General features: G+C 34.5%; 2 protein-coding genes across 13 annotated transcripts in view; one reads left to right on the plus strand and one right to left on the minus strand.

The window, feature by feature from the left end:
- Nucleotides 1-1,274: 1,274 nt before the first annotated feature.
- The window catches only part of LOC128184944 (homeobox protein abdominal-B-like), a 44,093-nt gene continuing 21,153 nt past the window's right edge, over nt 1,275-24,214 (minus strand). For 4 of the 6 annotated variants that reach the window (XM_052854604.1, XM_052854629.1, XM_052854620.1 and 1 more), the window contains 2 exons: nt 8,243-8,768; nt 1,275-2,827 (listed from right to left, as the gene is read on the minus strand). In XM_052854604.1, coding sequence (XP_052710564.1) covers nt 2,550-2,827; nt 8,243-8,753 — 789 coding nt within the window. In that variant the 5' untranslated portion in view covers nt 8,754-8,768 and the 3' untranslated portion in view covers nt 1,275-2,549. Of the gene's footprint in view, nt 2,828-8,242; nt 8,769-9,948; nt 10,303-23,919; nt 24,061-24,214 lie in introns of those variants that run through there. The other 2 variants (XM_052854612.1, XM_052854598.1) reach the window with 2 other exon arrangements.
- The window catches only part of LOC128184983 (uncharacterized), a 5,924-nt gene continuing 5,433 nt past the window's right edge, over nt 23,724-24,214 (plus strand). For 4 of the 7 annotated variants that reach the window (XR_008243804.1, XR_008243801.1, XR_008243802.1 and 1 more), the window contains exons 1-2: nt 23,724-23,787; nt 23,908-24,214. The exon at nt 23,908-24,214 is cut by the window's right edge and continues 377 nt beyond it. Coding sequence is in view for 3 of the 7 variants with exons in the window: in XM_052854655.1 (XP_052710615.1) it covers nt 23,770-23,787; nt 23,908-24,082 (193 nt within the window). In the remaining 4 variants the exon portion in view is untranslated. The remainder of the gene's footprint in view (nt 23,788-23,907) is intronic. The other 3 variants (XM_052854655.1, XM_052854648.1, XM_052854662.1) reach the window with 1 other exon arrangement.

The raw sequence follows: 24,214 nt of genomic DNA on the forward strand, positions 1-24,214 counted from the left end.
TTAAGCATATATCTTTACAGTAGATGTATATATTTGATCGTGTGATTAATTGCACACCATATACTGTAAGTTATTTTCAATAGCTTTGTTACATGATAAAGAAGACTTTTATAGCATACTGTTAAACATATATAATTTAATTTTAGAAGCATGGCAATTATTTCAGAAGTCGTAAAATCGGAGTCGTACTCCCCCGCTTGTAATGCCGCCTATGGTGTACATGTATTTTTAAAAGAAGCCAAACTTCATGCCAATATTGAACGACAGAACACGCGTAAATGAATCTCCGAAAGCAAAATGTGTTTAGATCAAAAAGACACAATAAGAAAATTCTAAATAAGATCAGGTAATCGTGACAATTTTATAGTATCTTACTTACTTCTGACCCCCCCCCCCCCCCCAAAAAAAAAAAACCAAAAAAACAAAACAAAACAAAAAAACAAAAAAAACAAAAACAAAACCAAACAAAAAACAAAACAAGAAGTTTGGTAATTTTTTTTATAATGTTTATAATAATAAAATCCATAATTATATGTAATTGGTGTTCATTGTGCCAAGATGTCCATATTGTTATTATTTGTAGTTTGTTAACTTTTGAAATTAAATGATTTTTACCGATTTAATTATTTTTTTTTTTTTTAGATTTAGATTTTTATTTTTTTTTTTATATTGAAAACTCTTACATGAACATTAATTTTTTACCCTGAAATTTATTTTGTATATATATTAAATTTTATGAACGTTTTGTGAACCCCTGAATATAAATTTTATTGGTTAGTTTTTGATTTTCTGTGAATTTTTGTCAAAATAACAAAATGTAAGTTATTCATTATTTTGCACATAAGATCCGAGTGTTATTGATGCTGTCATGAAAGGAAATATCAATTTATCACACTAATTTCCAAAAACTTGACAAAATAAAATCATTATTCAATTTAAAAAAAAACATGTATGTCAGTTATTATTCATTAAAAAAAAACCTTCAAAGCTTGTATAGATATTTGTCTTCATTATTTTTTAATATATCTTGTATTTTGGGGGGAACATAACCTTATCAGTAATTTAGATATTTAGTATTAAACACAAATAGTACAGTAAAATTTTTAAAATATAAATTAAAACATTAAAAAGAACTGTGTTTTTCAAGGGAGGGGGAGGGGGTAGTTACTGCTGCTCATAGCTCATTTACAAGATCAGAGATAGGGAGTTTGTTGAAGTTCTAATTTAAAAAAACCAACTCCTTTAAAACGCAAAAAACCACACAAAGACTTGCAATTCATTATATTTCATTTATTTTCCATATAACATTTGGATTGAAAACTACCCACATCATCTCTCCAACATTGAAGACATTGGGGCATTTCTCTAGCTGGGACAATGAGATATATATAAGTGTGTGTTCGTTTGTAAAACGTATAACTTAATCAGACAGACGTAACAACAAAAAAAGGGAATCCAGCCTCTCCCCTGACAGGCGGGAAGAATCTGGGATGGAGGGGGTACAATCTTGTACCGGTCATAAATAAAAACATAGATGAAGAATGTACAATGGAAGGCTTAGGGATTCTGACATTGCCAGACATATTATATCCCAGAATACGTGAAGCCGTTGATGTGATATATCAATTTTCATCATTTAAAAATAAAGATTTTAAAAAACAAGAAAAAAGACGTTATGTGCGAAGTATATTTAAGATTGTTGTTTTATTGTAACAAGTAAAGGTGGATGGAAATAGATGTAAGGTCCGACATTTTCTTTTCTACCGTTCCCCGCGGCAGTTTTCTATTTAGATTACAAAATTCACTTTCTACACGTTGCCTGGTCGTGTTAAGTAACTGTCACGGGCTGTATTTAGAATTGAACTTCGATGTTTTAAAGCGAAAACAATTTATAACTGGGTGTAGCATGTTGTCCTGACATTCCTCAAAATTCTTTTTTGGTTTTTGTTTCTGTTGGTAGAATGATAATATAAATGTTTGATATCAATTTCTTTTTGGAAAACATATAATTATATGTAAAAAAAATTCGCACGTAACACAATAAAAATACAGAGAATATTATTGTTTTTCTATCAAATAATATAATGGCGACTCCGTAAAAAATTATCGATTTATATTGTACCAAATGACGCATCGAACATTATTAGTAAATAATAAATGTAACTTTGCAATACTCAATACTTTTATCACTAACATAGTCTACAAAAATGTATGGATAATACTCGACTTGTAAGACCAAAAACAAAAATGTTCTAGCATACGACTGGGTCACGTGACACAAGGAACAATATTTACACATGTATGATATTCTTGTACACACTCGCTACTGAAATCATAAAACACACTGAAGTGAGCATATCCCTGATGATGGTGGCGATAAGCATCGTCTGTTTCAAGGACTCCACTTTGGCGGTCCTCCATCGTCTGAATCATTGAACTCCTACATATTATGTAACCACTCGAACACCCCCTCTCCTTTGAGACCTTAACGCATGCGTCGACATGTAGTCAAGAAACTGTGTCATTGTCCGACTAGTATTGTACACATTTCATGCCTGTACTGCGCCTGCGTGGTGAGCTTGCTGAAGCAGATGGTCCTTGCCTTCGTCTCCATCTCGCAACCTCGCTTTAGCGCGTTCGTTAAGCTTCTTTCGTTTCATGCGACGGTTTTGGAACCACACTTTTACTTGTCGCTCTGATAACTGAAGTTTACATGAAATTTCCCATCGTTTTTGACGAGTTATATAGGAACTGTTCAAAAACTCGTTCTCCAACACCATGGTTTGGTACCTCGTGTACGGTTTTCTCTTTTTTCTGCCTTTGGACTCTGTAAATAAAAAAAGCAGTTCTCATTAGATCTCTATCTCAGTTCAATAATCGGACGTCGAAGATCGTCAACGTTAATGGCCTCGAGGTCCAGAAGAGGTCACCACATACGAAGTTTTAACAGCCACTGTCTTAAACATAGAGTATTATAAAGCAAATTTGAAAATATATTTCCTCGTACATTTCCTTCCATCAAAGTTTTTCGTGTTCAAAATTTACATGAAAGAATGTTAAGCGAATCTCACAATGTCATTTGAATCAGTTGTAGGCTGTCCAAAGAACTATAGCATGTTTAACAAAAGCTGTTTAAGGAAAAAGGAAACTTTTTTGTTACTTAACCTTGAAAGAGAAATGCCCCATGATACAAACAGCGCAAAAAAGAATACTGAAATTTCTGAGCATGTTTTTTTCTTCAACCAAAAAACCGCATATTGAGTTAATAAGGATAAGCCGCATAGTCATCTCAGCGTTGGAGAACAATAAGAGACCATTAAGTTTGATATTATTCGCCCCATTATGTAGAATTGACAAAATGAAATCGAGCATATGTAACCGCTGTTGTGTGTAGTCGGGCCATCATTCCAGACTCCGCTTACTGAGCCGGAATCGGCCATCTTTGATGTCCAGGGTCCACAAAACTGAGATTAGTTAAGCATTCAAGCGTGCTCATGTAACGAGGGGCACTCAGTACTTCAGGAGTTAAATGTATCTTTTTAAACTTTAATTGAAGCTAAGGCAAAATACGAAATCAGGAAATAAAGACTACAATTTTGATTTATTTCTCGATGTTTTGTTTACGAACCATTTACCTTTATACCAATACATGAAGTAATTTTTCTTGCACGGATGGTTTTGTATTATGGGACTGGGGAAAATATAAAATGAGAGGAAATTTGAATAACAATCCGGATTAAACCATAAAATTCATAAGAAATCAATATGTAAACAATTTGATGAAATTTTATGCCACTCGCTCTAAAGGTACAAAATGCAAATCTATCCGGCTTTGACAATTCGTGCTGGATATCATTATCCAACAGAAATTGGCAATCGTCTCTTTTTCCATTTTTTTCGACTTTCGTATCGTATTAATGTAATGTATCACTTATTAATTCATTAATTTATGTTGCCACTTTTTTCATTTAAAGTCATATAAATAAAAAGGTTTTTACGTTATTCTGGATTAAGTTTCTAAGTGACCGAGAATTTGCATTGTCCCATTTCAGGCGTTTATGAAATTCGCACTGTGTTTTCCGTACGGTGGTAACAAGATACAAGTCAATGCAACACTTTTGACTTTTTTTGGGGTTCCAAATAAGTTGAATCACTCGTTAATAATGGTTAATCAACTTCAGAGTATTTGATAGCTGGCTATATCTTTTTACATCTGCCGTCGATTCACGGTGTTTTTTCTTAAACCCAATGCAGCGGATGTTGTCAAAATGAATTGTGTTTTTTCTCTCAGGTAATTGATTACAAATTATAGTACCGATTTCCTTTAAACACGTTTTGTATAGTTTTCTACTTTTGGCTGAACATAATGACATTGTTGTGTTATTGTTAAGCAAGGATTAAACCCCCAAAACAGCCCCTTTTTACTCGTTTTATTACAAGTACATATTTTTCGGAGATCAACACAAGTCCTTGACATCCGCAATTGAATAAACATTACCCCAAATTTATCTTAAAAAATCAGATAAAATGAAAAAAAAATCAGTAAAATATTGTAAAATCTTATTTGTTTGGGTTACCAGCACTTGCTTTAAGCCTCTGTTTTTTGGGTTGTTTTTTTTTTTTGACGTTATGCGTCTTTTGTTCATCTAGACATCCGTGTTAACGGCAGACGAAAAAAAAACCTACAGCTTGAGATGTCCTGAGATGGTGAACTTTAGAAAAGACGAGGTTTTAATTAATGAAGGTGTGAAATTAACGGCTGAGACCCGGACGGTGTCTTATGTGACCGAGAAACAATAATTTGGAAATTGATGCCAGCTTAGTCTTTTGACAAATGGAAGACTTACTACACCCAGTGGACTATTAGCAAAATCGGGATCAATATCTGGTTAATACTTTTTCCCAAGAACATGCTGATGATTGCCGGGAAGGCTGAGATATTCTGCTCAACCTGGGAACTTGATATCAGGAAAAAACCATCCACGTAAATACATATATCATTTACTGCGGATGTCATTAGATAGAAGGATTTGTCTCATTGTACAACTTTGAAAATTAATTTGAATGATGTCAAACTTTTTTTGGTAATTCATGAACCAGGAGTGCATTGGGATTGTAATTTTAACGGCAGTCTTCAATGTATAACCAAATTCGCACCTGTGCAATGTATATTGTTAGGAAATAAGGGGGTTGAATGCACAATGCGGAAACTTCAAAGGTGTGAGTCTATGATATGATGGGTGCAGAGGGCCTACATACGTAATTAATGTGATCTGTGATCGCCAGTGGACAAACCTGTCACACAAGTGTGAGAGTCGGGCGGGATAGTGACGCGGTCATTATGGGGGATGATAGATGTTCAGTGCAGTCCCCGGCCCCCGACTCAACGTTCGCCTGTGCCGTCAAGGGTCAAAGCAGAGCGCCACATGTAAATATGGATTCTAATCCGCAGTTTTGAATGTGCAAAGTTTAAAACTTGTTAATCTTGAAATTTGATAAGAAAATGAGACAGAAATTTTTACCCCCCATAGCAAAGTAAATACGTTTCAATTTTTTAAAAAAATAATCTTAGATACCTTGCATTCTTTTCTTTTTTTCAAAGACAAGTCATTAACATTAACTTCAGATAGGACGTAAATATATTGTCCAAATATGAAATATATAATTCACAAGACATTAATTCGTATGCCCAATACTAAATACTTCCTAGTTCAGATGCCTTCACAAGAGAAAACAAGTTCGCCAAATTCTAAACTAAAAAAAAATTTACTTGTTTGCATTGCTCTTTATTGCATATGAGACGAGATTTGAGAGAGATAACTGATGCTCTAGGAGCTGCTTAACATATTGACGGCATTAAGGGTACATCAACACCCAATGACTGGCTCGCTTCATCTCTGAATAGATCAGAAAGCAGATACACCGACTCGGCGAAACTGTCTCTTCTCGTCATTTTTTGTTGAACATTTACAAATATAATACCCCATGTGAAAGCCCATGCAGTTAACCGCGCTTCATTAATATGTGCAGTTTAACGAACAGCTGCAAACTATAGTCAGCAATAATACACATCTCTAACAGTTTGTCTCCTTAACCATTTAATATTCATTTCAGGTATAACAACACATTTACTTTTGAAACTAGACTTTTCCCCCGAAAATTGATCTTTTTTTCATAGCTTAGTTTATATGAATGCTCTTTTAATTTTTTAACGTGTCGAAGAAATAGCACACACGTATATGAACTTACCCGATGATAAGTATTGCATGTATATTGCATATTGTGACAATGGACGGTTAGGTCTTAATGGATCCAATAATTAATCAATTAATGTCAAGGAATTAGTTAAATGGGATTTTTTAATAAGGTGAAACGTTACCATAACCATTGTGTGAATTTATTCCATTAGATATCAGCGTTACGCATCGGGGACATTAGATTGTTTAGGCCAACTTAACACTAGGCGGCAAATTTTGGCAAACAGTTTAAAACAACCTCCCTTAGGAGTACTACAAGTATCTTATCGCTTTATATTTTAAATTGAAGCGAACTTTACGGTTGACAAGTTAATAAATGCAAATAATTCATGAGTTTATTTCCGTATTTCAAGTTATGTAAATACATGTTTAATAAAAAAAAGTTACGTAAGGAGAGAGCCAGAGTTATGGAGGGATGTGTTTACCATGTCTCATCATTAGAAAGAAAAATTCCAACTTAGTTGCATTTGATCTAAACGACCCTAAATAAATTCCATCTTCGTGAATGTTCAAGTGTGAAATTACTCTTTTATTTGTCTGCATATTGTTTGTGCATTGATGTCACCAAAAACAGCTGATCGTTCCCCACCCATATTTTGTTTCCAAAGAACCGGAGAAAAGTAGACTTTTTGTTCATACAAATACGTATATGTCCGAAAAAATTTTATGATAAAAAAGACATTGACATTTCAGAGCCCAGGGGGTTAGGAAAGAAGGTCCAAGTCTGATCGCCGTGGACAATGATGGATCAAGACAAGAAAAGGCACTGACAGACATGTAAAGAATATGATTAGGTACAAATCGATTGTCAATAGTCGTCAATCGGGGCCCCCGGGCACGAGAGAAATACTGCTACGGAAATTATGCAATGTGTATTTTGTTCATACACGCTTTCTCATTAATGAACGTCCCTGTTCTGTCATTCACAATATTTGTTTTTTAAGCTGGCAATTAATTAAGATATTACTTACTAATCTATAAACTTATTGTTTTCTAAATTCGGTCTCCATCTCTACGAGGTAGATTCGCTGTCAGATAAATTTATATTCCTCGAGTTCCATTCTTAGACAAGAAAAGGAATAATGCTATAAATAATTCAGGCATCGTTTCGGAGTGTTTCGTTGCTAAAATTGTTCAAGATTTCTGTCATGCAATCCTTCATTTAAATTCGGTTAAATAAAAAATAAATACACAACAAAACACAGTCCATGTTCCGGCATAAACTTGAACGTGAACTAATTTGGTGCGGTGCACTTTTTGAATCTCAGATTCAGCTATTTCTTATTTGACAGCCCGACTGGACGAAAGAGCGAGAGATGTCGCGCGGTAGAACAAATCACGTTGCGCTTCGAGAGCACCTCATAACCAGTACCTTCTTATCATATATATGAATGGAAGACGAAAAAAATTTATATAAAATTAGATTAAATTATTTATATTTAGCCTGATCATTTTTCAACTCGCAGATTTGTCTCCAAGCTGGTTCCACGTAAGTATTTTAGATATGTGTGGGAAATTTGTATTGTCTCAGCGCGCACTTCTTAATTTTCATTTGCTTCTCATTATGATATTTACAGCTTAATACGTTATTTTTACCAGTAAGCTGGGGAATATTAATATTTGCGGTGTAGGTGAAGACAGAATACGGCACAGAATAATGACACGTTAAGAATTTGTCATTCGTTCACTTCGAGCATCTACTGACGGATCATAATGGGCAGGTGCCATTATATATGAAGCATTGTTGATAATATTTATTTACAAATTCATATCCTAAATTTATCAACACTTAATTTTAAGATATTTCAAATATAGAAACGACAATGAGACACGAAATTTGTTTTTTAAAAGTAGTTTTAAATTATTTAAAATGCATTTCTACCCCGAGGACGGTCGTGATGTGACACAAGGACAATAGAAGCTCTAACTTGGCTTTTAATGTATTTTGTAAATTGATTTTAATGTAATGCCATTAATGATGTTACCTTGGTTGGATGACTCTGAAGTAGCACTCCGACAGTCTATATCTCGGCCGGGGAGTGTGGGGAGACCGGGAGGGATATCCGGGTAGAAGCTGCCGTTCGTGTACCCCGCCGAATGGGCCGACGGGTACATATCAGAATATAAAGGGGGGTAGTTCCGCATGGTGGGCATAGCGTTAAGGTTCATGTGATTTAACTGCATTTGTCTACAGTTCAAATAGTCCGCTCCAGCACTAGCGAATGTGTTGTAGGGCGACTTCCCGTTCATGGCGGAGAACGAGGGTCCCAGTTGGAGGTTTCCGTACGACGCCATGGAGCACGAGTTGTGAGGGGGGATTGAGCTGTCAGTAGAGTAAGAAGGCCATCCGTTCTGGGCCCCTATGGAGGTGGTCCGGGAGATGCTGTCCTGAGCCCCGGGGCTAGAGGAGAGAATGCTGGACACAGATGTGGTCAGGCCGTTCTGGTAAAATGGAAGGGCGCCATGAGCTAGTATGTTATTTCCCGCGGTTTCCATGTTTGGTCATTCCAACTGTAATAAACAAACACCAGATGTCGGTCAATCGTGCACATTTTTATCTTATATCATAGTGATACAAACATAAACATTTATTTTCATTCCAACGTAAGCATAGGTCTGAACTGCGTTCCAGTTAAAATGTAACATTATAAGGTACAATAAAACCCACATATACTAATACTAAAATAGGTAAAATAAGGTATATCGAACAAGAATCATACAAAGGTTCAATGACAATGCAATGAGTAATAGTAGGTGTTTTTAACCCCAATTTACGACAGGAACACATTCTTTTTACCTGAGATATATTTTAATCGAATCTTTGATACAAAAATGAAATTTAGCGAAATTGTAGACTATAAAAAGTAAAGTATAGGAAATTGATACCTCTTACCTGAAAAATACATATTGAAATAATATCTCTATTTTATGACTTCACTTCATGAGAGGTCTTTGAAAAATAAGACGTTTATATGGTATCAATGTGAATTCAATGGGGGAACTAATTTGTCAGAAATTATAATATTTCCATTTAAACTCACAAAATGCGCTCAGATATGAACATTTAAAATATTGGAAAGTGCTACTTTCTGTCTAGTACCGGGATATAGATGAAAGAAGAAAATGTCATTCAAATTAAAGTCATTTATGACGGCAACAGATAACATCGGATGGTTGTACCGAATTTGTGAATTGAAATTCAAATGTTAATGCATCACAGCCATTTCATTAGAAGACGCAATGAAGAGATGTGAAATTTGTCGCCACAAGGAACTGGGAGCCCTCTAATCTACAATCCGATCTCGCCAAACCGTAATTAGTTTTTTAAACTCTTGACGAAATATGTAAAACTTGAAACAACACGCAAAAGGATGTTTTGACATCAGCTTTTTTTTTTCTTTTCTTTGTTATTTTAATTTTTTTTTTAGAATCACACAGACCCGCCTTGAGAGGGATCCGAATGCATCAACAAGCTTTAAAATTGTTATTTGTTTACAGGGAAATCATAATACTAATCCCCATCGTCATTTCATATTCAAGATTCACCCTAAAAATCGCATAAAATTTTTATGATGAATTACATCTGAGCCAGAGGAAAGAGAGAGAGAGAGAAATTAAAATAAAATCAACTAAATAAAATTAGAAACACGCATGCACATCCTTTCTTTGGAACACAAAATTAAAAACCTACCTTGAACAACGATAAAAAATCCAGCCATCCGATAGTAAAATATCACTTAAACATATTTATGTTACTATCACATGTAAAATGATAATACTGTAGCGATACTCATAAATACACCAATGTCTTCAAAGCTCCAACACTCAGTGACCTATGACCCTACAACATTCCATATTCAACGAATAAAAATATAGAGCTGTCAATTGAACCACGTGATAATTCTCCTCCAATCAGATAATTGACAGTGTATTGGCAATTCGTTTCTTTCCCCGAGAGAAACTGTGGCTTCTTGATGAATTCTTCGATGCAAAATAAAGGCGTATTAGGTATTTACTACGCTAGGATTTCTCTGTTTGGTTTAATCGGAAAATTATGATTATGATCACACAGAGGGTACATTTTACGTTTATATTACCCTTGCCGGTCATGGGAACTAACTGTTTGAATATTCATGAGCCGTCTTACTGCAACCAATCAAATTACAGACAGTATAAAACCCGTGAATCGCCCATTTACGAGTTCGATTGTAAATGTGTAATTATCGCGGAACCGACAAATTGCACATGTTTGGAGCAAGGATACAGGTATCCAAAGACCACAATAAGAGGATGGGCATTATAAATTTTATGAACCCTTTTGAAGTTCCCGATCAGGGGGATTAAAGAAATAATCGAAGTGTAGCCTCTTGAAATTTTAGCCCAGCGCACAGCCGTACAGTGCGTTGTGTAAATCATCGGCCAGCCATAAGCTAGATTGTAAAAAAGCATTTACAGCGCCCCGGGCCTAACCTCAATATCAAAAAAGAAATACAAGTTTTATTTATTCAACGTGTAACGTGCGACAACTCAATTTCTTCATTTCATTTAAATTCGTTTTTTTTTTATAGATTCGTCTGGGGTTCAAAGAAACATTTGGAAACGAGATAGTATGATTTATTTCTCTATGTAAAAAATTGTTTACATCAAAATAACTACGAAATGTCATTAATTCTTAAACTATATAATTTAAAAATATTTAATTAAAGACCCTTGTAAAGATAAACTGTTTTTGTGTATTAAAAAAAGATTGTTTTGTTTGTTTTGCCCCTTCATGGCCGTTGATGAGACGACAATAAACATATATTAAATATATATTAATATTATTTCAGACTTTTTTCTGAAATATTGCGCTTAATTTAAAGTGTATTAAATGTAGATCTTGTGAAGCGTTTGTAAAAAAGGTACAGCTTTTATCATTTCCGATGGGACTTCAGACAATGAAAAAATAAGTACAAATGTTTATAAAACTTCTTGTATCTTTAACAACAAATGATATTTTTGTGTGGTTTAAAAAAAAAGAAGATTTATCGGCTTTTAAGACACAGTCATCGAATAATATTATGCATAAAATCACTATCAGTCAAAAAAAATTATTTGTCAATTTATATAAAGAGAAAAATGTATACCTTTATATATATTTTTGTATTTCTCGAAATAGTTCTTATTTTACATAGAAACAATTTTTTGAATGATAAATAAACACTACCACACAAACAGAGGCCCGCGCTGTATATAGCGAGGCGTTTGACGTTTGATGTAGATAACTTTGATGTATATATAAAACTGAAACGTTTTCTCACGCTGTCTACGATATAAAAAAGTCGCCAAGAAAACTGCGCAAGGTCACGCTATGTCACGGCCCGATTGGACACCAAAACATCAGTGTCATGCTGTCAAGATCCCGGGATACACCGGCCAAACCTTACGTAAATTCCCGGACCTAGTCCTACTCTGCATAACACAACACTGATGTGTAGTTCATAAGTAAAACTGACCGACACGAAAGACAGGTGAGGAAGCTGGTGTCACCTACGTCATGTTTTCATTTATATGACAGTTGAGATTGTGTATTTGGCAGGAATGGTCAAAAAATGAAGCCCACAAATTTCTCAATGCTGAATATATTTTTAAGAAAATTATTGTCAAAAGAGTAAGATTCTTCAAAGGTTGGTAAAAATTCTAAAATAAAATTTCTTTCATGAATGAATTTTGTTTTCATTCATTCAAGAAAATGATAATAAAAGAAGCATAACCTTACCATAAACATACTATAAATTCCCGGTAAATCAGGCCAATGAAACAACGATGCAAACTCGATCACGGAATTTTAGTACTGACATAAAATGGTAGGAACCTGCTTTGGTTTTCTACCAAGTAAAATGACATCATTATAGAAATGACCCCGTTTGAAGTCTTTGAGACCCATCATTACAAAATTCAACAGATAATTTCAAATTTCTTTAATGTATTTTCGGTCTGTTTGAATTCCTGTCCGTTGCGACGGTTTATAGGAATCACATATGGATTCCACGGGGTAGCCATATTAAGCAGATTTCAATTAGTGTTTCCCTCGCGCGGGGGTTCATTTTATCTCTGTCCGAGGTATCCTGTCCCCCCGCGCGTCCGGTGCTACTCGTAATTTTACATCTCATTATTGATTTTAATGTCCCGTTAACGTTTTTCGACTTCAGCCCTGCCGAAACCAATTGACCAAACGTTACGTGATTAATGGTCAATTCTTCAGTAACAAAGCGCTCGTGGACAGAGCCAAAAATTCTGGCGCTCAAATTATATCTTTGTGATATCTTTTCAGATTAACCATGAAATAAGTTTGCTTTCGGTGTATTATTTAAAATTTAAAAAAACATTCTTTTAATTTAAAATAACAATTATTGAAAATTTAACAAAAAGGTTTTTCATGAAATAGCATATTTTTGAATGCTTCGATTACACGTTTGACAACTAACTCTATAGCGTCTGTTTGAAGGCAAAGATTTTAGCGTTTTTATTTTTTTAAGCATAAATCGGAATATGAATGAGTAGGGTATCAAATAGCAGACATTGGAGACCGGCACCGGACCACCATTATCAGCCTGATGTAAGATTTCAATAAAATCGGTCCTAAGCTGCTTAAACTGAGACTTAAACACTCATTTATGATTACTAAATGGACACAAAGTGGCTTTTCATTACTGCTGAATTGTTTTTAACAAGTGATTGCGTTGTGCTGTATGTATCAGCGAATAAAATTGTGTATTGCGAAGTAAAATAACAACAAAATTCTACCAAATTGTGAATAAATGCCATTTGTATGAGCGATATCAGGCATTATCTTGTAAAACAAGACATAAAGCCGACCTTTATTGTTCCTCTATCATACCATGTCTTCATAAAATGTCATAAATGAAATCATGTCACGTGATTGTTTTATCATCTGCCTCGACACTCTCATTGAACAAACGTGTGACGGAATCTAACCATTTTGTCCACATTTACTACACCTTAAAAGTATTACGTCCAAATCTTCTCGGACTTCAAAGAATTTAAATTGGAATTGAAAATCAAGCTCGACTTTTTCAATTTTTTTCTGTCATCTCAATACATAAAATTTAAAGGCCAGACAAAGGCCCAGTACTTCAAAAGAAATTAACAGAAGGTTGTAAAACAATTAAAAGGTCATATAAGTTTTTTTTAACTGATGAACAGTTAATCCGACCCGCTGGACGAGCGATTGTCCGGTGCGATACCTGTATCGAAACAGGAAAAGCCGTGTCCTCTTGTACAACACCCCAGACAAACATGGCGAACGCTAATGGATGACAAAAGCCGGACATTATTATTAGATGGATTAAAATAACACCACACAAGTTGAGTGATCAAGTGTGTCCGCCGGCTACCGGTTGACAATGGTCGGCTATTGGTCGTAAAATCGTTTTCAAGCGAGTCCAAAGAGACCGCTCGATAATTAAAATGTAAGCGGACTCTCCGGACATCGACGCAGGAATAATGGATCCCCCGGGTACATTTCATTCTTACTGTCTTAATTCGTCTTTCCAACTCTGAAGGATTGTAAAGAGAAGCTCGTGTTTTCTTGTAAATTAAGATCGATTGATTGAAAAATAAAACAATCCGCAAAATTATATTTTGATTAGATAATTTGTGATCGATCGATTTAATTTTGACAAGTATGTTTGTACAAATTTCTTTTTATTTCAACACGCCGAATAAGAAAATATTTATATTAATATTATTGATACAAAGACAAATATGAACTAAAATTATCTATCATTATGTCTTTCCCGATATGCTTAATTTCTTCATATAAAACATAAAACATTGTCATGAACAAAATTTTGATTTTAAAGAATATGATTTTTTGTAAAGCACAATTTCAACAAAATGAATAAGACAATTTGAAAATGGATTGGTCCTTTTTTTCTAGAAATTTCTATTGCATCGAAAACTCTGATTTACTACAAATTTGGAATTAGTTTGGATTGAGAGTGCGTGAATATTTATGACAAGGACCGTAATTTGTCCCCGTATCTCGGCCCATCAGACGGACAAACTTTTCCTTGCCAAAAGATGATAGGCAGTTTTATTTCTCGGAATTATGAGAGCCGTACTTTATGCTTCCTTTTGACTTCCAAATTAGTTTTCATTTAATCCCGTATAATGGAATGTATATTCAAGTCGGGCTTGGGAGCCAAGTCCCGGCAATTTTCGCGCTCACTAGCTCCTTTCAAGTTAGGATTGAATTTTTGGATAAGCGGATGCGTTCTTGTTTCTCGTTAGCGCAACATGACTTAACGAGGACATACTTGATTAACAGAGACCGCGTATCCATCGGATAATGGCGGTTAATTCATTGGATTAGTCCTAGGTTAATGAATAAAATTAATCGGTCGGAAATTCGGCCCTGTTCTTGATTGTTATGGTCAAAACAAGAGGCAGACGAAGACATACGGTAACCTAACACCTTTCATCATCTGAAGACATCGCAGCATCTCGTAATATTGGCAATGCAGCTAAACTACTAATTTTTGAAACAAGATAGCAGGCATTTCATCAATAATCTACACAGGGATTGCAAACAGATAAAAGAAACCAAATATCAAATGGGCTGGTGGCTCGGAAAACTATAATTTAAAGAATATTGACAAGCGTCCAATTTTGCTGGATACATGTCCTTCGATAAGAAACATTTGCAAAAAACTTGGTAAGATATGATTATATGAAATAAGGGAGTTATTTTCAAAGCAATCAGAAACACAGATGGTTTTGTCCCGCATCTAAAAAGTGAAGACAGTTTGAGAAACACAATCCAAGAGAGACAACTGTTACTGCTTTGTTTTATATTGTAATATTGCATCACTCAGGAAAGAGCCAAAACAATGGCACAAGGTTTTGGGGCTACGGATAATTATGGTCAGGAAAAAAATGATTGACCCCTCGGTCCTATAGATCGGCAGGTGCGACAAGGTGTGGAACTGTAAAACCAGTCCGTATTTTAGTCTTTCCCTACACGTGTTTTGATCCTGAAAAAAGCCTAAGACGCATGGAAAATTGGGGGAAAGTGGACATTTATGAGTAAATGATGAGGTATGAGGTGCGGACTTTCGCACCTGCACTAACACCTTTATATCGGCAAGCGGTTACAGGGAATATCCCGGTAGGTCCCTGAACATGGAACAGTTAGGTGACACCTGCATCGTCTACCGTTAATATTTTATATGTTCGGACAGAAAGTAATTATCTATATACATCATTTTGTAAGTTTTGTATAATCATACAGCTTACTTCTTTTGACAATTATTTATAGAATATAAGGAATTGATAGAAATGTGATAGAAATTTACAGAAGCTATATCGACCTACTCTGAATTGTATCAAAGCATTTAAAATTGAAAACGGGGAGATCATTACAAAGTCAGCACCCTACACAGTAGATCTGAATAAAATATATTCTCTATCATCAAATTATCTCCCCTGGACGTAGCTATCTGCGAGAATTTACGAGATTGGGACCGACTTGTTGTCGTGTGTGGCCGGGTGGTGGCGCGGGTATCGTGTTTACGTGTGGGATAATTACATGCCATCCTCCCTGGTTATTTATGCCAGGTATTCGGAGAGTTTCCGGATTCTTCGTATGTAGGTGTCACAACCGCATGATTGTTACAGACTATTTAAAACCTAGTGATACAGCCGTGATGCGCTTTGTCGCCAAATCATTTAATTAAGTTAAACCCGGTGCAACAAATTCATGTCTGAATAATGCAACACGATGCATTGTTTTCTATCTGCGACAGATCTCCATTACGACACAATTTTTATAAAGCCCCCGGGAAATAAAAAAGGTGATAAACACTACTTATACGTTTGGCTATTTTTGTTAAAGACGGCAAAAATCATGTGAATTTATAAATAAAAAAATAAGTATTGATGCAATAACTCTTAACAATAATCAAACAAAGCCTATAGATTTGCCCGTGGCTTTTTCGTTCTATCATGCAGACTGTTTCTTGGCTTTTCAATTAGGAGTGTTTAAACCACAACTCCCAGTAATTACGTCTCGATAATATCAACCTTATAAAAAGATAATTCAAATCAAACCTTCTTGCTACATGTTATTTAGTAAAAGGGTCAAAATTAGTAAGGAAATCAACGTCTCAAAATTTTCAAAGTTAATAACTTTGCAAAATTTTCTCTGCAATATATAGATGTATATATTATGGAAACTGCTTTTTGGTGTTTCTTATACTAGCTTTTCCTCCCTTGCTTTGTTGGAGTTTTGCATCGTAGGTGGTACAGTAAATAGACCACTATTCTGGCCAGTGGTTGGGTTTGGCGAGATGACTGGACCCAGTCACACGGCCTGGGGCCCACATTCCGCTCCAACTCACCAGAGACCGAGATTAATGGACCACAACTTACCCCTATCTCCGTCGATGGATTTCTCACAAAGTTATCAAAAACATTAAGAATAATTGTTACTTCCAGTCAAAACTGACCAACTTAAGAACAAACGAGGGAAAATCAGACCAGCACTTATTGTTATTGTTCCTGTGTATCAAATGCGAGGCTTAAGTTCTTGTAGCATTTACATGTGTGGGGGTTCGGGGAAGCTTTGCCACCCAGTTAACTTGTAAATGGACATCCTTTTATATCAAAGCATTTATTTCATCTATCAGTACTAAATATATATAAAGTCCTTCATAAAACCATAATGTAAAAGTCTTTTGTATAAATGCACAAGAAATACTTTACTCCCCTTGCAACACTTCTGAGGCTTTCATTCATTTTACAGTGCATTAAAGAGCCAAAATATATCAAACAATTGTACGGTTGTGCAAAGTATCTACATAAATAAACTTGAATAATTTACAAAAAAATGAAGGAAGAAAAAAACCCAACACAATAGCTATTTGGAATATGCGATCAAATTTTTGGTCAAATTCTTTATGAAGTAAATTCTGGGGTGAGACAAGATTGTGCAAAATGAGTCTGGAAATCTGTCAGTGCTCGTGTAAAATTTCGTTTTCAGTGAAGCATCCGACTTCCCGGTCTTCAAGATGTTTGCACCCACAAGTACAAAAACCCGGAGATCAGATTTCCATTTCAAAGATTCCTGGTTTTTGCAAGAGTTTCTGCTGCTTAGACCCAGCATTATGTCATAGAATCAAAACCGTCTGATGTTAAAAGTCAAATCAGCTTTTTAGAAAACTCACAAAAAAGCTTACCTATATAAAGAGCGGCTGTGACAAAGCTATATTTGGCTTGGTAGTCATACTTAATAAATTCTGCTGCTTCCGATAAGCGTTCTCCCGTGTATTCTGGTTTTTAAATCCCACCATCAACCTCTGTTCATTTTGGCATCTCCTACATGGTAATTACCTAACTCATATTGCTGGTAACTTTAACACCTTCCAATCGCAAATTATACAGGACCCAGTTATAATCAGACAATTTAATTTAGATCTATGTTGCTTTTAGAATCGTAATTTGTATTTTAATGAGGTGCATACTTTACTAAATAGTCCCAGTGCAGATAGAACATCTAGTGAGTTACGATGGCATTGCGACAATCACAAAGCGATAGTTCCCGCGGACGATTTTCGGATATTCTATATCATCAAGTTATCGACTTGCATTTTTTGTTCTGTTCAATTCAAGCTCCATGCAACAATTACACCATCGTATTTCAAAACATAAGTTCCGGTATTTTTGTCGTAAAGACCAGAGGGTTATCTAAAGGACACGATTTGAGGAAAAATAGAAACAGTATGGATTTCTAATTTTGTTGATTTTGTTTTCTTATATTGCTAATACAGCATTGTCTAATTCCGCACTTCCGTTGAAGAAACACGTAGCATTTACTAAACTGAATAATGTTGAGCTTAATTTCTCTTTTATACGAAGGTTGAAATAATTTAATTAATTATACATAATGATGAATTTCTCGTGATGCAGCAAAGAAAGAACGAAATGATCGTGTATGCCTAGTTCAATGGGTGGAAAGTCACAATCCAATTAAATAACATTGACTTCACTTGTATCGATCGATCTTAGTCATGTTTTCTCGAGTACTGATGAAACTTCACAGGTATTTCCTAATGCATAAATTTTAAAGAGCTTACAATTTAATCACATTAAATTGAAAAATTAATTAGACACTTTTATGACAAAAAGGGCACGAGTTTTCTTTTGAATAAAACGTAATTAAAGTTTGTCGATAAATCCTCTGCCAGGAAAAAAAATATCAGCAAATTTTAAGTTAATTTCACGTGTTTTAAACATTTAAAATATAGTACACAAAGATTAATGTAATCGACTGGAAAATGTGAGTAATTAATTACAATATTTATTCGAAATTAGATACACTGCATAATGTTCAATAACACATTTTAAAAAGACTGAGTGATCATCAAAATAACCATTAGATCTACCTTAATTTTTTGTATATGGTTTGTTTAGGTTTCAACTATTGTTGATAAAAAAATATTTTAGATATTTCATCTGGAGCAATATTTTATACGGAGCTCTTCTACTAAAGGAGGTCAATATAGTCTATAAATTACCAAAACCATCCAACCCTCTTAATTGAAAGATAAATCCAAGAGTGAAAAAACCCAAAACAAACTACACCTATCAATGGAACAATTGTGGTTACAAATCTTTTTTCTTAAATTGATCAAGTTCAATGAACTAAGGAAAGAATAAACATTTGCGAGACAACGAAAACTCGAAACTCGGCTACAAGGAAGACTTTTCAACTTGTAAACTTCAGCCACTGATATGCTTCAGATATGTGGCTTAATAAAATTACCTTTGGTCGTGATTGTAATGCATCGTAACTCAAACATTTAACAATCACTTATTGTTTGTAACTTGTCATTTCTTTGAATTAAGATGCTGATTGAAATGCATCGTAACTCAAAATTTGAACAACAACTTATCATTTGTAAATTGTCTTTTCTTGGAATTAAAATGTTGCACAGTCTAAACTGCAGCATTATAATACAAAAGTAATCCCTACTTACGTATGAACTTCGTTTTGGAAATCATGAAGTACATGTACATGTACTCACGAAATATATATTTGCAACTCTATTAGTTCTTAAAATGACAATGGGAATAAAGATGCTTTTCAAAAAAAAAATATGATACATACTTGCACATGTACGCTAAAATAAAATGATTTTTCTTTGAATTTTACAAGTGCATAAAGAGGACCTTTACAACGAGAAACATTGGGTATAGACAGAAACAGAGGAACTTAAACTATTATGTTGGTATTCTTAATCATCCTTTTTGTGTAATGAAAAAAAAATCAAATTGATATATTGAGAAGACATAACAAAACAATATATTCAAATCAGACCAAAGGGCATGCTGTTACGAAGAAAGAAGAGATTTTTAGATAACAAGAAATATACCTAAAAATATCATTGTTTTCTTTCAATTTTCTTATAATGAAAAAATCATGCAATATTTTCGACCTGACAACAGATGCTGTATTCTAAATAGGCCAAAGGGCAGGAATTTATGAAGATAAAACCCAGATTGTAGGTCAATCATACATATACCTATATGGTTGGGGTTGTATAGTGAAAATATTAAGTGATATTTTTGACATAACAGATGATGTATTCTAAACAGGACAAAGGGCAAGTCTTCAGCATTGTGATAGGGAGCTAGCAGTATACCACACACGTCACACTAATGAAGGTGTTTACAATAACAGGCCGAATGAGAGGGTCTATGTCGATACTTTGTACAAATTATTTACGTCTGTCTCTCTGATCAGCAAAATAGTTTATTTACATACGCGCAGCATATTGTAATTTTTAGGGTCTAACTATTTCTTTGAATGATTTGATTTAGGAAGTTGTCTTTTTCATTCACATAACTAAGCAACATGTTCTGCTATTTGTGTATTTTCTGCAAATTCCTGACCAAAACAGAACTGCATCAGTTGTAAAAAAGCAAAGAGAAAGAGAAGGAGGGGGAAAGGAAGCCCATAGCTGATTATCAGTCATTATGAGAACGGCTTTGTCTGTAACTATGCGTTTTATAAGCATCCAAAACCCCGAAAGATAAGACAGTGTTTTCACGTTGGGGTTAAGCAAATCCAAGGGTTATCCAAAGTAAGCTAGAATGCATATTACACATGTTGACGATTTTTATGGCTTCCGATAACATATGCATATTCCAACGTGAGAATAGTTACACGTTTTTTGTTGTTGATGCAACATGCAACATTGCTGTTTTTTGACATAAGCTCGGTATGGTTTAGTTTGCCTACATCCGTGTCTCCTGGGGACACGCCTTCTTTACCAGAGTACCCCTGGACTTGCGAGGTATCAGGAGATACACAGGGTTATCTCGTACAAAATAAACCAAGCAGATGCCAGCTATCTTCAGCTCAAAAGTCTGCTTTACACAACCTTAAAAACAAGCCACAACTCGCCCTCACATATCCCGGGTCACACCTGATACCAAAATAGATAGGAGTCATAGAACCATGGTCATAATGGACTACTCTGCATTACAAGATGGTGAGGGGACTCCTTGTTTTCCTCCAAGCCACCCACCCACCCCCTCTCTCTCTTTCTCTCTCTCTCTCTCTCTTTATTTGATAGGATGTTTAATTTTGATCAACACTAACAAATGACAAAGACGAAAATTCAAAGGCTACAATACATGTATATTTTCTCAAGAAAAATGATATCAAAAAATCCTTATTAAGGCTTTTTTGATATCATTTTTCTTGAGAAAATATACATGTATTGTAACCTTTGAATTTTCGTCTTTGTCATTTGTTAGTGTTGATCAAAATAGTACCTTAAGTTAAGATACTATTACTGAAAGTTCAACACGGGTGGACAATTGTGTCTTTTTGTTGTAGCATAAAATATGCCAATGATTAAGAAGCTTGGCTTTGGTTGGAATTTATCCATCCTATCATTACAATTTTGTGGTGGGATTCCTTTCTACCATTATGAGTAATTCAAGCAAGTGTTGCTCCAAAGTCAACATGGGCAGGGAACCTGTTGTGACGAAGAACTCCATCACATCGATAAAGAAAAATTTACTTCCAAGAAAAAGGTTTACAAAAATATTGTACAACAGCCAATATGGGTCAGAAACCTATCATACTGACTAAGAATGACCCCGCATCGATTGTTAAAAATAAATTTCCAAGAAAACGGTTTATATAAATCATAATTACATATATACAGTTAGATAATACTTATTTGCATACGAGACCGCTGAGTCCTGTTATCGTCTGTCACGTGACTATTGTGTTTCCTTTCACAATAATGTTTTATCCGTTTGTAATGATCAATAAACATGCCACATTGTTAATTTCTAAATTATTTATTTAATAGATGGAACTACGATTTTTACAATATGACAACGGAAAGAATGGTTTTTTTTTGTTTTTTTAATAAAATATCAAATTTATTATGACTGTCAATTTGGTTTAGTTATAATAAATATATACAGAATATTAATATGCTGACATATAATTAAACAGAAAGATCATAACTTTAGAAAAAAAAAGGGGGTAAATAAATAATTTTCTAGATCTACAATATTATTTTCAAAATTGGTTGTTGTACATTTCTACTGTTTATCATATTAAGATTTAAGTTAAAGAGAGGACATTAATAGACATTAACACTGTCTTGGAAATAAAAAAAACTTCATTAGTTAATATTAAAAACAGCGAAAAAGTATTTTCACAGTACCACACAAAACAAGATGTAGGTTTGAGGTTTTACCTGAATGCCATCCGTAAATTCATAATTGATAGACCCAGAGGACTCCCAAAGACACACAGAATGTCACCATCGCTTCAGTCACAAAAACACTACATGGTCTAGTTTATCTAGATTTGTTAAATATTAATCAAAATGCGAGATCTCAGAACATTTGTGAATTTTGAAAATGTGATTATGGCGGTATTGTATATCTGAACACTTTCGCTGTAGTAAAATCAATAAATCGTGATCATCTGCATTAAACCCTACCCCCAATGCACGTGTATCGATTTCACAAGATGAACAGTCGTAACAATAGTTTGATTATCGCTTAACACAGAATTTACTCAAAAGACAACATCTCTTGCAATATCCTTCAAATTCTAAACATCTGCTTTTCACAATCATTATTTACAATTTGAATTTCATTTACAACAATTGCCAAAGTTGACATTTATATTTATTTATATATTTTGGAATAAATGTTCTTACCCTAGGAAGACTTGCTATATTTCCCAGAGAGAAGCCCCTGAGATGCTCAGAAATCCGGAGGTCTGTGTTAAAACTTGTGTGAATTATGTCAAGTGTTATAGTCGAATAACACTTGTTCCGAATCTAGACACAATGTTATATTTACATTATAAATCATTCCTTGGAAGGAACATATTCCACCCCACACAGCCAACACCAATTTTATTAACTTTGATATTTTTCCCCCCTCTCTCTCTCTCTCTCTCTCTCTCTCTCTCTCTCTCTCTCTCTCTCTCTCTCTCTCTCAGTTTTGACGTCCACAAATTAAAGAAGTTTTTAAGAATTCTTTTTTATAAAATTATACCAGAGATCTACAACAAAGTTCTTTAATTTTGTGGTCTGAAAGGTTATAATTGCGACGGGATAGATTTTACTTCGCATTTAGAAACCATTGATGGGAAATCTCTATTTGACAAAAGTCAAAATTCTTGCATGATGTCACCCGAAGAATATCTATGTTTGATTTGTAGTAGCGAGACGGAATACTAATTATTTGCCACCTAGAAACAGTCGTAAATTACCCTTCAAAGTCTCCCTATGTTTGCCGCCAGGGAATAACATTTACATATATAGGACTGTAACCTTAAATTATCTGTTTTGGATTTTTTTTTCTTCTCATGAGGTTGAGCATATGAAATTATTGCCTCACATGATCATTGAATTTTTCTGTTGAAAAAAAAAATGATAAAAAAACATTTTGTTAAACAAAAAAGAAATATGTATTTTTTTTTACAATTTAAAAGATAAAAAAAAAATGTTTGTTAAGGTAAAAAAGTTTTCTCGTGGACGTTTACATGAAAGCATGTACTTTAAATTTCATGGATATGTTACCCAAAAAATTCTAACTTCTATTGAAGAATATTATTCATTGGTTCCCTGCTGTCATCAGTTGTTTAAAGTCTAAGTATCGAGTTCTCGCAAATTGCACAAAATTGATTCCGGACTCGTAAATCCGGGTCATAAAAGGAAATTTAGCCATTGTATGTTAAACGACAAAAATGGTTTTCGGCAATTTTTACCCGGGGTCTTGGATTGTAAAGCATCGTAATTTCCGTACCCCGCGATCGTAAAACAAATCCCGCCCAACTTCGTTGCCCCAGAGCTTTTCAGAAGGGAGAAAAATACATAAAAATTGCCATAATAATATAAACTACCTCTATTTACCCATGCCCTGTTTAATAAAATTAACAGAAAATCCCCAAGCCTGGACAACTATGGACAAAAATATTATCGTAAGTCACTCGTATTAATTTGCATATCTGTTTGTAAAAACAAATCCCGGTTTTTATGACGCATGTTTTGAATCATGCATTGGATTAAGCAATATTTTCACTTTTATAAAAATTAATCAGAAGATGGTTTACCTGGAGAAGGACAGGCAGGAAAAGTATCCGAAGTGTGTAGTCTATCATTCAATGTGGACCTCGGACAGAATGATCTGGCCGAATAACACTGTGGGACAAATCAAAGGGATCGCGTCGGTCGCCGATCGAGTGACACAAATCAGGGACCCTCCATCGAACCCAGGTGGGTGATATTACTCATTCCAAAACAAGAAATTGTGCAGAAAAGTCACTGAGAAATTTGCTAAGCCATCTTTAATCGTGAAGCAGTTTACACACGACGAGAAAAAAGTCTACCCATCCGCAACAACAAATA

The sequence above is a fragment of the Crassostrea angulata genome, chromosome 1 (assembly GCF_025612915.1).
Source record: "Crassostrea angulata isolate pt1a10 chromosome 1, ASM2561291v2, whole genome shotgun sequence".
Taxonomy (NCBI): Eukaryota; Metazoa; Mollusca; class Bivalvia; order Ostreida; family Ostreidae; genus Magallana; species Magallana angulata.